Source organism: Mastacembelus armatus, chromosome 20, assembly GCF_900324485.2.
Source record: "Mastacembelus armatus chromosome 20, fMasArm1.2, whole genome shotgun sequence".
In the NCBI taxonomy this organism is placed as follows: Eukaryota; Metazoa; Chordata; class Actinopteri; order Synbranchiformes; family Mastacembelidae; genus Mastacembelus; species Mastacembelus armatus.
Window position 1 is genome coordinate 15,861,688 of NC_046652.1, and position 13,750 is coordinate 15,875,437.

At 39.4% G+C, this 13,750-nt stretch overlaps 1 protein-coding gene across 1 annotated transcript; it reads left to right on the forward strand.

Moving 5' to 3' along the window:
* The first annotated feature begins 2,275 nt into the window (after positions 1-2,275).
* On the forward strand, positions 2,276-13,051 carry LOC113121554 (zinc finger protein 383-like). The gene is made up of 2 exons (XM_026292169.2): positions 2,276-3,082; positions 11,618-13,051. The coding sequence occupies exons 1-2, from the start codon at positions 2,276-2,278 to the stop codon at positions 12,524-12,526; spliced, it is 1,716 nt and encodes a 571-aa protein (XP_026147954.2). The 3' UTR covers positions 12,527-13,051.
* Positions 13,052-13,750: the final 699 nt, after the last annotated feature.

Here is a 13,750-nt window from a genome sequence, read left to right on the forward strand (position 1 = left end):
AGGTATGAAGCTGGTCTGGTGTTCCATGACCGGGACGAAAACCGCATTGTTCCTCCTGGATCAGAGTTTGACCACCGGCCGGATCCTCCTCTCCAGCACCCTGGCATAGACCTTCCCAGGGAGGCTGAGGAGTGTGATCCCTCTCTAGTTGGAATACACCCTCCGATCCCCCTTCTTAAAAAGAGGGACCATCACCCCAGTCTGCCAATCCAGGGGTACTGTCCCCGATCGCCATGCGATGTCGCACAGGCGTGTCAGCCATGACAGCCCAACAACATCCAGAGACTTGAGGTACTCGGGGCGGATCTCATCCACCCCCGGTGCTTTGCCACCGAGGAGTTGCCGAACTACCTCATTGACCTCGGCTTGGGTGATGGATGGATCAGCCTCCAAATCCCCAGCCCCTGCTTACTTTATGGAAGACGTGTTGGCGGGGTTAAAGAGATCCTCAGAATATTCCTTCCACTGCCCGACAATATCCCCAGTCAAGATCATCAGCTCCCCACCTCCACTGTAAACAGTGTTGGCAGAGCACTGCTTCCCCCTCCCGAGGCACCGGATGGTTTGCCAGAATCTCTTCGGGATTGACAGGTATTCCTTTTCCATGGCCTGACCAAACTCCTCCCTTACCCGAGTTTTTGCCTCCATCAGCTGCCTCAGGAGTCCCACAGGCCTTCTAGGCCCAATGGAAGTTATTACTATTAAAAAAAACACAGACTTTTGTGTGTTCACAATTTAAGGCATAAACTACAGATCACTGTTGGGTGCATTTTGCATTTTATATGCATGTGCTCCACTGTGCTGTGAGCACAAGACACACTGCCTCCGCTTTCTGGAGGGCCCTGACTGCGTCTCCGCTTTCTCCCCTTCCCCCCCCTGACCTGGCCCTAGGCTTGTAGGACCAAGCTGGCTGCAGTCAGTCTCCTGGGCAAATGATGAGAACTCTGCCAACCTGCTCCAAGTTACCACCTAAAGCAATAGGCACTGTTCCAGTTGGGGTCCACGGAGGTGAACAGGACATAGGCATTATAGCATGATATGTCCATCATGTGGCATAGCAAGCACATGGGCCACTTGTGTGTCTGCTAACAATTCTTTTTTTCAGATCCTCTGAGAGTTCTTTGCCATGAGGTGCCATGTTGAACCTCTAGTGACCAGTATGAGAGACTGAGAGCAATAATATCAAATTTAATACACCTGCTCCCCATCACCCAACGAGTACCATGACAGGAATATAGGAAAATGGCTAATTGGGCCCAATTTGGACATTTTCACTTAGGGGGGTACTCACTTTTGTTGCCAGCAGTTTAGACATTAATGGCTGTGTGTTGAGTTATTTTGAGGGGACAGCAAATTTACACTGTTATACAAGCTACTACTACTTCACATCGTAGCAAAGTGTCATTTCTTCAGTGTTGTCAAGGGAAAAGATAAACTATTTACAAAAATGTGAGGGGTGTACTCGTTTCTGTGAGATACTGTATATGTGTCAAGAAAAGACAAGTGATGTTGATGTTGCTGATCCGTTGTGTTTCTGAACATGTTTATAGACAACACAACATTTAGCGACATCCATTTCAACATGTTGAGTCCCATCTGTATATGTAGGCTCTATCACTATCCGGTGGCTTTGAAGAGCTCTAGAGCCACCTGGTGGGGGTTGGTTGGTGTTGTGCTCTCTGGACTCACTGTTTGTGTCAGGCTAAAATTTGGTGCAGACATTATAGACATGCTGAGCGACAAATGATGTAAATATCAGTCTAACAGCCCACACTGTGACATATTTACAGCCTTTTAAATATCTGATTTATCATTTGTTTAATCCTTTACCAATCTGTGTTTGATGTAGAACGAAGTCAGACATCATAAGTTTGCATCATAAGAGTGTTTGCTTTACTAAGAAGGTGAGAGAAATCTCATTTAAATTAATTCACAGAATGTGTCCAGTTATTTCTTTCCTTAATAAATGTAAACGCGACAGACATTAAGACTGATTGCTCTTTTTTGTTACAATTCATGTGAAACTGTGTCACATCTGTTTTGGTCACATCTGATACTGTAAAATTCTGGTCGAGTATGTTAGATTTCATTCATACCGCTAAATCCACACGTTTCATGTCAATATTTTTTGTCATGTTTTAAAGGATGTTTTCTTTGGCATGTTCCACTTATATGGAGGGTTATGTTTCTTGATTAGTTTTATTCACGTTCACTATTTTTTTTCACATCCACTTACGTAAATTTGCTCAGCTTCTGGTGACGTTTGCTTTTCAAAATGGCGGCGTCAAACACAGAGTCAGAGCATGAACACAGCGATAACCGCTACAAAAACGAGATTAAAGAAGAGAATCGGGACCCAGGTTTCGTCTACCAGGATCACTACAAACATGAAATTACGGAAGAGAGTCGAGACCCAGAATTTATCGACCAGGACCATTACATCATTGTTATGAAGGAGGAGAACGGGGACCCTGGATTTATCGACCACGAGCACTGCAGGAGCGAAATAAAGGGAAAAAACAAGGACCCAGGTTTCGTGTACCAGAACCACAACAAATGTGAAGTTAAAGAGGAGAGTCAGGACCCGGATTTTATCGACCGCGACCATTACCTTATTGCTATAAAGGAGGAGGACGAGGACCCGGGTTTTATCGACCATGAACACTTCAAGAGTGAAATAAAGGAAGAGAACCAGGACTCGGATTTTGTCTATCAGGACCACGACAAACTTAAAGAGGAGAATCAGGACTCCGATGTTACCGAACTGGACGAATACATCAGCGGAATAAAAGAAGAGAATCTGGACCCAGGTTTCGGCTACCAGGACGACAACATAGGCGTAGTTAGAGAGGAGAATCAGAATCCGGTTTTTACCGAACTGGATCAGTACAAGAGTGGAATAAAGGAAGAAAAGCAAGACCAAAGTTTCGTCTACGACGACCACAACAAACTTGAAGTTAAACAGGAGAATCAAGACACGGATTTTATTGAACTGCACAAGTACAAGAGCGGAATCAATCAGGATCAAGATTTCATCGATCCAAACCAGCCCGACTCGTCCTCTGCTCCCAGCAATCAGCAGGTCAGTGTTGACATTACAACCGCTACTGTATTAGCCACCGATGCTAACGAGACATTTCCTGTTGCTGCTCACATTAAAGACATTCCGCTTTAACTAAATGAGTGGCTCTTATTGTGAAGTGTTCACAGGAAATGTGACCTCTAATTAGCGCAGCTCCTGAATAGAACATTCCACAGTATTTGCACACTTTTTACGAGTTTATCAGAAAAGGCCGGTGTTGCGTTCAGTCATACTAGAGGGTTAATTTATTTAACATCAACAATGTTTATTCTGCTTATTTTGCTTTTATTTGGAAGTAGGAATTCCGTTTATGGGGCAAATTTTAGCAAGCAACAAAAAGGCAGGAGTATTATACGGTATTTTATTTTTTTTTAAAAGTAAGGCAAGGCAAGTTTATTTATATAGCACAATTCATAATCCATACACTGTGCATGTATGATGCATTCATGTACATAACTAAATAGTAGTAAATTACAGTGGTGGGGGAAAATACGTTAATACTTTAATGAAATAAAAGTAGCAACATTACAGTATAAAAATATTCTGTTACAAATCTAAATCCTAAAAAATGTTTGAGTGCAAAATTGTTAGCATCAAAACATACTTAAGTTATCAAAATTAAAGGGACTAAGTACGCAGAATGGCACATTTTGCATTAATATGTATTATATTGCATCACAATTAATGATGAATCACAGCTTTAAGTTATTTTTTTCCAGCTTCTTTATTTTTGATGTTAACTTAGATTGATGAGCTTTTTTCTTCTCTCTATGGCTTGGTGCATGGGCTAAGGGAAGGTTAGGATTGATTTACTGACAGAATACTGGTTTAATCTACTACCACTATCTAGTAGGTATTTGTCTTCTTTGCTCATGCCTAAAAACTGGCAAAGTCTGTGATTTTTAACATTCCACACACAATAAATAATGATGTAACATTTACACAAATACTTCATATATCCAACATTTTAAAAACAACAGAAACAAAACATGACTGATTTATGTCACATCACAGAACAAGCTTGTCATACAATGGGACATTTTCACCATTGTGACCATTTTGAGTCATTGCTATACAAGACTGACCTTAGCTGTTATGCTAACTGAATAAGTATACTGTTTTTAACTTTAATAGGTTTAATTCTCTGGGGCAGCATGGTGGCTGAGTGGTTAGCACTGTTGCCTCACAGCAAGAAGGTCCTGGGTTTACAAACCCTTTCTGTGTGAAGTTTGCGTATTCTCCCTGTGCTTGCGTGGGTTTACTCCAGATACTCCGGTTTCCTCCCACAGTCCAAAAGCATGTATATCAGGTTGATTGGTGACTCTAAATTGCCCATAGGAGTGAGTGTGAGTGTGTGAGGTTGTTTGTCTTTGTGTGTCTCTATGTGGCCCTGTGATGGACTGGTGACCTGTCCAGGGTGTACCCCTGCCTTCCACCTGAAAGAGAGCTGGTATAGGCTCCAGCAGATCCCTGTGACCCTGGTTAGGAATAAGCGGGTATAGATGATGGATGGATGTTTAATTCATTATAATACATTTTATATTTTGTTAACTGCAGCTGTCACACCACAAGCCTATCAAAAAAGGACACGTTCATTGACAATGACATTTATGAAATTAACAGTAACGTTACGCTTGAGCCCATCTGATTGACAGAGTATCGATCTTTTGAAGTGGACATGTCGCTAAGCAGTGTATGGATGCCTGCTTCAACATGCTCTAAATCAGGTGACCATTTATGAGCAAGGCCTCGTTACATCACATCATGTGTTGAGCTGCTTCACCTGAATTTGGAAGGGGCTGGGTACTTCAATATGTCAAAGCATTAGAAGGGGTCTGAATCACTGCTCAAACTGCAGTTTTTTTGACAGGAGGAGATTACTTGAAGCAGTGTGTCGTTTTCAGGCCAGTTGTCTTAAAGTTAGTGAGCAGGATTACTATTGCAACAACACATCATCAGTAGGGTAAAACTAACCTGTCTCACGATGGTAGAAACCCAGCACAGTGCTTCATAAAGCTTAAATTTTTCCATCATTAGAAATTAATTAGAGGTTAACATTCACCTTTCAAACTTCACAGCACATTGAAACATCTGAGGGGCTTCCTGGTGGGGGGCTTCACTAAAGGACTCCTAAAACTGTCCATGTAACGGCCCGTTCAAAAATCTTATATTCCACGTCACACAGCAGGATAGTGTTTTTGTTAATTGTTTTTTTGTTTGTTTTGTTTCATGTAGGGTTTAAGTAGCACTTTGAGATAATTGTTAACTGTTGCTGCTGAATTGTTTGTTTTTTGTGTTACTACTTAAATTAATAAATCACTTTCTTCTGTGAATTCTGGTTGGGGAACGGAGAAAAGCTATTCATATGTTGTGCACATTTTCCTCTGGACAAGCATGGAACACTGCTGTCAGGGAAAGAAGCTTCGTCTCTGCTCTCCTCCACCTAAGTACACTGACACCAATGTTTCCCACTGGTCTGAAATATATTGGCAGTGGTAGCCAGTAGAGCGGACAAACATAATCTGCTGGCCCAAAAGTACTATACTACCTACAACAACCAATACATACCTTTAACACAATACTTTGATCTATTCAATGTTTCTATTAATTTTCCAAATCTGTACCACCCTGAGACCTGCTACTGAGGTGACCTTTGTTGTATTGTCCACAATGTTTTCAGATAATGTTTTTCTTGCTCTCTGTAGCCTTTCACTCAGACTTTTCACCATGTGAAAGATTGTGTTTCTCTGCAGCGCATGTGCGACCATCAGTACATCCCTTTTTGCCTTTTAATGGCAGCTGGTGTTAATTGTACTTTTAACATCACTCTTCACGTGTCATGCACATCACGTCTCTCTTGCTTATCCTCCATCTGGATCCTCACCCAGAAACCCCTCAGCCTTGACAGTTTAGTTTGATTGCAGTAAGTTGGGTCAGCAGGGTCGGGCAAGGCCCACTGTCAAGAGGTACAGATGAGTCGTGCCAAGTCCTAGAGGGACTTTACAGAGGTCTATAGTTGACCATTAAATGCAATCAAGTACAATTTACTTACTGGTACAGTGGGTATGGAAAGTATTCAGACCCCTTTAAATTTTTCACTCTTTGTGTCATTGCAGCCATTTGTCAAAATCAAAAAAGTTCATTTTATTTCTCATTAATGTACACTCAGCACCCCATCTTGACAGAAAAAACCAGAAATGTAGAAATTTTTGCAAATTTATTAAAAAAGAAAAACTGAAATATCACATGGTCATAAGTATTCAGACCCTGTGCTCAGTATTGAGTAGAAGCACCCTTTTGAGCTAGTACAGCCATGAGTCTTCTTGGGAATGATGCAACAAGTTTTTCACGCCTGGATTTGGGGATCCTCTGCCATTCTTCCTTGCAGATCCTCTCCAGTTCTGTCAGGTTGGATGGTGAACGTTGGTGGACAGCCATTTTCAGGTCTCTCCAGAGATGCTCAATTGGGTTTAGGTCAGGGCTCTGGCTGGGCCAGTCAAGAACGGTCACAGAGTTGTCCCGAAGCCACTCCTTTGTTATTTTAGCTGTGTGCTTAGGGTCATTGTCCTGTTGAAAGGTGAACCTTCGGCCCAGTCTGAGGTCCTGAGCACTCTTGGAAGAGGTTTTCTTCCAGGATATCTCTGTACTTGGCCGCATTCATCTTTCCTTCAATTGCAACCAGTCGTCCTGTCCCTGCAGCTGAAAAACACCCCCACAACATGATGCTCCCACCACCATGTTTCTCTGTAGGGATTGTATTGGACAGGGGATGAGCAGTGCCTGGTTTTCTCCACACATACCGCTTAGAAGTAATGCCAAAAAGTTCAATCTTGGTCTCATCAGACCAGAGAATCTTATTTCTCATAGTCTGGGAGTCCTTCATGTGTTTTTGGCAAACTCTATGCGGGCTTTCATGTGTCTTGCACTGAGGAGAGGCTGCCGTCGGGCCACTCTGCCATAAAGCCCCGACTGGTGGAGGGCTGCAGTGATAGTTGACTTTGTGGAACTTTCTCCCATCTCCCTACTGCATCTCTGGAGCTCAGCCACAGTGATCTTTGGGTTCTTCTTTACCTCTCTCACCAAGGCTCTTCTCCCACGATTGCTCAGTTTGGCTGGACGGCCAGGTCTAGGAAGAGTTCTGGTCGTGCCGAACTCTTTCCATTTGAGAATTATGGAGGCCACTGTGCTCTTAGGAACTTTGAGGAACCTCATCTGATACACACATTCATTCTTACATTCTACATTTCAGCTTGTCATGTGTTGTGTGGTCCAAACTCTTAAGAGGGAGAGAGACAGAGAATCCCAAACCTTTAATTAATGTAACCTTCATGGTTAATTTGGTAATTTATTTAATCATTCATATTTTGGTCTCATGGTTTCATCTTGTTATAATTTCTTCATTCAGTGTCAGATTTAGCTTATTTTGTAATCACTGACTGGAGAACATTTTTGTTCACCTCTTGTAACCAGGACCACAATAAAAGATGAGAACCAGGACCTATGTTTCCTTTACCAGGACAAAACATATTTCAAATTAAAGAAGAGAAGCAGCACCCAGATTTTATCAAACTGGATGAGTACAAGACCGGAATAATGAAGAGAAGCAGGATCTGGATTTCATTGACCTGGATTACCAAACCAATGATCCATGCTCATCCTCTGCTATCCCAACAATCACCAGGTCAGTGTTCAGGACTTAATTGATAGAAACGGCTACATAAGGAGAAAAAGGGCATTAGGACTAGACTTGAGGGTCTGTGTCTAATTTATATTTATTCTGGTTTTTGATCAAATCTGGAAAAACTCTGAACTACAAGATGGTTTAAGCTTTGTGTTTTTGTATTTGTGTGTGTGTGTTATTTTAGTTTTTACTCAGTTATGACTAAAACGGCTTAGTTGTAGGTCTGTGCCATTACCCAGCCAGTTTCAGAGGCTAAAGATTCACTACGTCTGTTCAAAGTGATTTTCTGCTTTTTATATTCACATAACCGCTCCTACTGCTAGAGCTGTAGTGGTAACAAAACATTTCCTGTTGCTGCTCCTTCACATTAATGGCATTTTGTTTTCAAAACAGTTAGTTGCTCTTACGGTAAAGAGCAACTAACTGGGAATTATATCTTTGTCACTGACATTAACAAAAAACACTATTGTGAATGCTTGAATACCTGCTCCACTAAAATAGATTAATTAATAAAACAGTTTAAATTAGTGTTACACAGTATACTGATACTTGAGAGATATCACAATACCATGCCTTTTATAAAAAAAAAAAAAAATTGTACTCTACCTACATAGTCTTTTTATAAGTATTGGTACATGAATGACAGTTTTAATAAGCGCACGCTGCTTATATATGCTCATCAACGATTTTAATTTGTGTTTTATATTTCAGGACATGGTTCATGAGGTTTCTCTCTCGATGGATGTCAGAGGAAAAGGTTAAAGAAGATGATGATGAACAAGAAAATGATTTTAAAAAAAAGAAAGATGGCTGTGGTTCTCAAATGCATAATATTGAAGTGAAAATGTCATTGAACACTTACGACGAGGAATTACTGTCTGTATTGTGAAAAGCCTTTTGCTAAAATTACAAGACATGTGATACATTCCAACAAAGTTAAAGTTACAAAGGCACTTGCACCCAAACAATGCTCAACCATGTGAAATCTTTTAATGAGCAAAATAAGGAACATGGGGGACTACCACCATAAGTGCTCAGTCATATCCCCTGGGAATGGAGTAATCATTCCAAAAAGACAAGCAACCTATTTGTCCTCCCCAGAAGACTGTCTCCCTTGCATATTTTGCTTTGCAATGTATGTCAAAACAGACCTCTGGAAACATCACAATAGATGCAAAGTGCAAGTGAGAGAAGATGGGCCAGTGAGACAAAAGGTTCAGGCAAGTTGTTCCATGTTGTTGCCCGTAGACACTGAAGGTTCCAGTGGACTTGAAAAAGTACTTGAATAAAGGACATATGATCATGTAACACAGTTGGTGTAATCTGACCCAATAATTCTGTCAGTGGGTGAGAGAATGTTCCAGAAAAATGGAGATGTTAGCCAGCACCGAGCAGACATCAAAAACAATATGTGATATATTGTTACTTTGAAGGATCAGTTCAACACTGTACTTGAAGCTGTTAAAAATTGACTGGATTTGACCATTCTCTGTTTCTTAAACTGCTTTAAAACTATGCCAATCACTTGTGAAGGTAGCATATATTTTCCATCAAGAAGATGATGTCTTAAAAGGAAGGGTGGACCACTTCATCAGATTAATCGAACTGGAATGGACAACCCATGTCGTCCAAAGCACTACAATACTGCCTCTAGCAGAGGATATAAAGAAGCTCCATGATCACTTAACCCTCAGGGGTCCACGAACGCGCTGGTGCGTTTTCTGGCATTTTCTCCTGATAACACCAAAACCAACTTAAATTACGCTGCTAGTTTTAATTGTACAGATAAAGGTAATATATCATTCAAATCTGTAAAGGGTCTAGTTTTACGCTGTGTTTTTGTCAAATAAAAAGCTGTACGTTTTCTCCTGTCTCACCTTTACAGCTAATGTGATCCCTCCTCACACTGAGCGCACTCGTCACATGTAAATAATCTGAGGTGAACCAGTTAATTATGTACACGCCCCTCAGAAATGGCATAAAACGTCAAACTTCATCATAGAATTTACTCACTTTTTCTGTGTGTTTGGATGATGACTTAAAAATTTTAGTTTTTCATTAACCATGCATATATAAACTTGCTGCTCGCATATTATTGTAGCCCAGTTTGTGCTGATTACAGTCTTAACTGACTTTAGCCATTAATATGTTTAAAATCAACTGAAAAAAGCACAAATGTCAGGGCATGTCAAAACTTGTCCAGGGCCCCAAAAACACCCTCAGACCCCAGAGGATTAAAGTGCAATGAACAGACCAGCAAAAAAGCACTCATAAACAATCCGTCACATAAGTCATGGAGTGATCTCTCTGAAGTTTTTCACTAACCATGCATAAACGCTGTTTTGTCAAAAACACAATCATGTATAAACACACTGCTCACATATTGTTGTAGCCCAGTTTGTGCTGATTACAGTGTTATCAGACTTAATATGTTTAAAAGCAACTGAAAAAAGCACAAATGTTAGGGCATGTCAAAATTTGTCCAGAGCCCCAAAACAACCCTAAACCCCAAAGGGTTAAAAAAAGTAACAGAAGAGCAAATTCACTTACTAGACAAATACAAAATGATAAAAACTAATAAATGTATTCTCTTTGAAAAATAGGCTCTTACAGTAAGACTGCATTGAGTTAGAGATACTGCACTGCCGGTCTAATTTCACTAGTTCTGTATCAGGTGTCAAAGTTTCACACCATTCAGAAGTTTCTTTACAAATGTGCTGACAGCAATAGTTTCTCTTAAGCATGTTATCAGATATAAGCTGTGCCATATTCAGTTTACAGTAGAATTTCTCTACAAAAATGCATTGTTCAACTGGTTGAACTTTTACATTCTTTTAAGATTATATTTCTTTGCTGTTCTGTGGATGATGTAGAATGCAGTTAAAAATCCATTCACATATTTTGTGCTCATGTATTCAGAGTGAAAGTAAGTGAGAGTTCTTTGTACCTTGTGAATAATTTGCGGTTTAGAATTTTATGTTTCTAAACCCACTGAAGAAATGTTTGCGGTGCAATAATTTTTAAGTACACTGCTTCTGATGGAGGGTTTACAGTTTATTAACATTTTGATATTGTGTGAAACCATTACGTGAAGTTTATATGTTCTATAAACTCAATAAAATTTTTACATTTTTGGTCAGTGGAAATAGGTATCTTCATTTTTTTCTGTATTTGCACACACTTAAACCAGTATAGATATCTGTACATTTAAATGCAGTTAATTTTATTAAAGCAGTTCAAGACCTAAATCAGGTAAAGGACAGACTGAAATTGGTTCACATTTACATAATTCCTTTGAGTAATATTACCATTGAGAAATCAAGTTGGAGCTATAGTTGAAAATTTGGTATTCTTGACATGATGAAATGTTAAAATTACAAAACAAATTGATATTATAGTAACATTATTTTGAATCATGGTTCTTTTAAATAGTATAACTTGAATGAAATGCCTTGGTTTGAATAGTTGAGAGCAAAAAATGGTCAATTAGACACATTTTGATTGTGTGGAACCAATGTAAACATTAAAATTAAATAAATTCAACAGATGTTTTTCCAGTGTACACGTCCTGGTTTAAAAACCCAGTGACAATTTAGAGCCCAGGGTTGCATCTGACAGGTTCCTATTTGCTTATGTTGTTGCTCATGCTATCTCCATTGCTATTAGGTTTTGTTGTATGTACATAACTGGGATATAAATCATTAACTAAGAAATATCGAGATATCAATCATATTTTATAGAGGTTGTAATGCATTAGTGTTTTATGATTCCTAAGCATGTTGTAAAGTCAGTTTTAGATTTTTCGATCACTATTTTTAACATGGCTTCTCTCTGTATCTGTCTTTTTTCTATAGAAACAGAAAAGACAGGGCATCAAATGTCACTGCTGTCAGCACTGCAACAAGACCTTCACAACATTGCAAAGTTTAAAGATTCATCAACGTGTTCACTCCGGACAAAAACCATACAGCTGTGTCCATTGTGGAACAGCATTCACACAGTTAGGCAACCTGAAAAGACATCAGCATATTCACTCTGGACAGAAACCATACACCTGTGACCAGTGTGGAAAAGCATTCCCACATTTAGGCCACCTGAAAAGACATCAACGTATTCACACTGGACAGAAACCGTACAGCTGTGATCAGTGTGGTAAAGCCTTCACACAGTTAGGCAGCCTGAAAATACATCAGCGTATTCACTCTGGACACAAACCATACAGCTGTGACCAGTGTGGAAAAGCATTTACAGTTTTAGACACCTTGAAAATACATCAGCGTATTCACTCTGGAAAGAAACTTTACAGCTGTGACCAGTGTGGGAAAGCTTTTACAGTTTTAGGCACTTTAAAAAAGCATCAGCGTATTCATTCTGGACAGAAACCGTACAGCTGTGACCAGTGTGGAAAGGCTTTCACACAGTTAGGTCACCTAAGAGCTCATGAGCATATTCACTCTGGACAGAAGCCGTACAGCTGTGACCAGTGTGGAAAAGACTTCACACAGTTAGGCACCCTGAAAATACATCAGCGTATTCACTCTGGAGAGAAACCATACAGCTGTGACCAGTGTGGAAAAGCCTTCACCTTGCTGGGTAACCTGAAAAGACATCAGAATGTTCACTCTGGAGAGAAACCATACAGCTGTGACCAGTGTGGAAAAGCCTTCACCTTGCTGGGTAACCTGAAAAGACATCAACGTGTTCACTCTGTAGAGAAGCTGCACTGGTGTGAAAAATGTGAGAATGTCCCAGTAACTCCATAAAATGTGTTTCATTTGTTCAAGTGCTCTGACAGCCCATCAACACATTCACACCAGTAAGAAACTTTGACGACTGTGGTCAATATCTGTCTGCATCAATTAATGTAAAGACACACCAGGACATTACACTGTTGTGAACATTACATGTACACATTCACTAATATTTGATAAATGCCGTTAATCTACTAATAAAATTTAAGTTTGTATTATTTACTGTTTTATCATGTTTGAATATTGTATATCAAACATTATCAGTGATTTTAGGAATAGACATGTTATTTTTTCCTTACCTCACATTATATAACTGTTTACTATTTATGTTACGCCTGATACATTGATTGCTAATAATGGCGTGTATCTAGTGTATTTTGTAATAATGTAGTAAATCTTACTGCGATTAGGATTAAAGTATTTATAATGAGGTTTCTCTGGATTAATTTACTTGTTTAAACTGTTGCTGGTTGGTCGTTTTGTTTTACGTAGTTCTGAAACTCATGGATGATGTATTAGAAATTCATTGAAATATAGTAAATATGGTGTAAAAATATCCCTCTGACACGATATTCCTCACTTGATGTAGCTGGATGTAAGTGTGTGAATAAAACCCAGAAAGACATGTCTCTGGTGTGTGTCTTTATTAACACAAACTGCCTCCACAGTTTTACAAATAGAAAATTACTTTTACACTGTAAAAACAAAAACTTGATCACCTTATTGTGATTTTTAATTCCGATGAACAAAAATGATTTAATGACCTCATCTCAAGTTAAAGTTGACTTTGGATATGCCTGCTCATGGCTGCTAGTAGCGGCACACCTCACCTAACTTAACTATGGTTTGTCTAGATATACAATACACTGATTAAATACCTCGGACACCAAGGAGGGGGTATACTGCCTGGTGGGGCTCAAAATGTCAGCAAAAATGATAATTGATCTAATTCTGAAAAAAAAAACTAGAGAGAGTGAAGGAGTAATAGGGTCCATGTCTCTTTTGTTAATTGGATTTTCTGTTCAAAAGTGGATATTATAAAATAAGAAACGAGTGGTTATTTGATTTTTGTTTTAAAATACAAAAATTAAAGTTAAAATACTATCACAAAGCCCAAGTAGATCGGTGGATGTATCTTTTGGTAATTAGATTATCTGTTCTAAAGTGAATACTAAAACATTTTTTGTTGGTCTAAAGGGGATAAACAAAGTTTAAAAATTGGTTTGATTTTTTTTC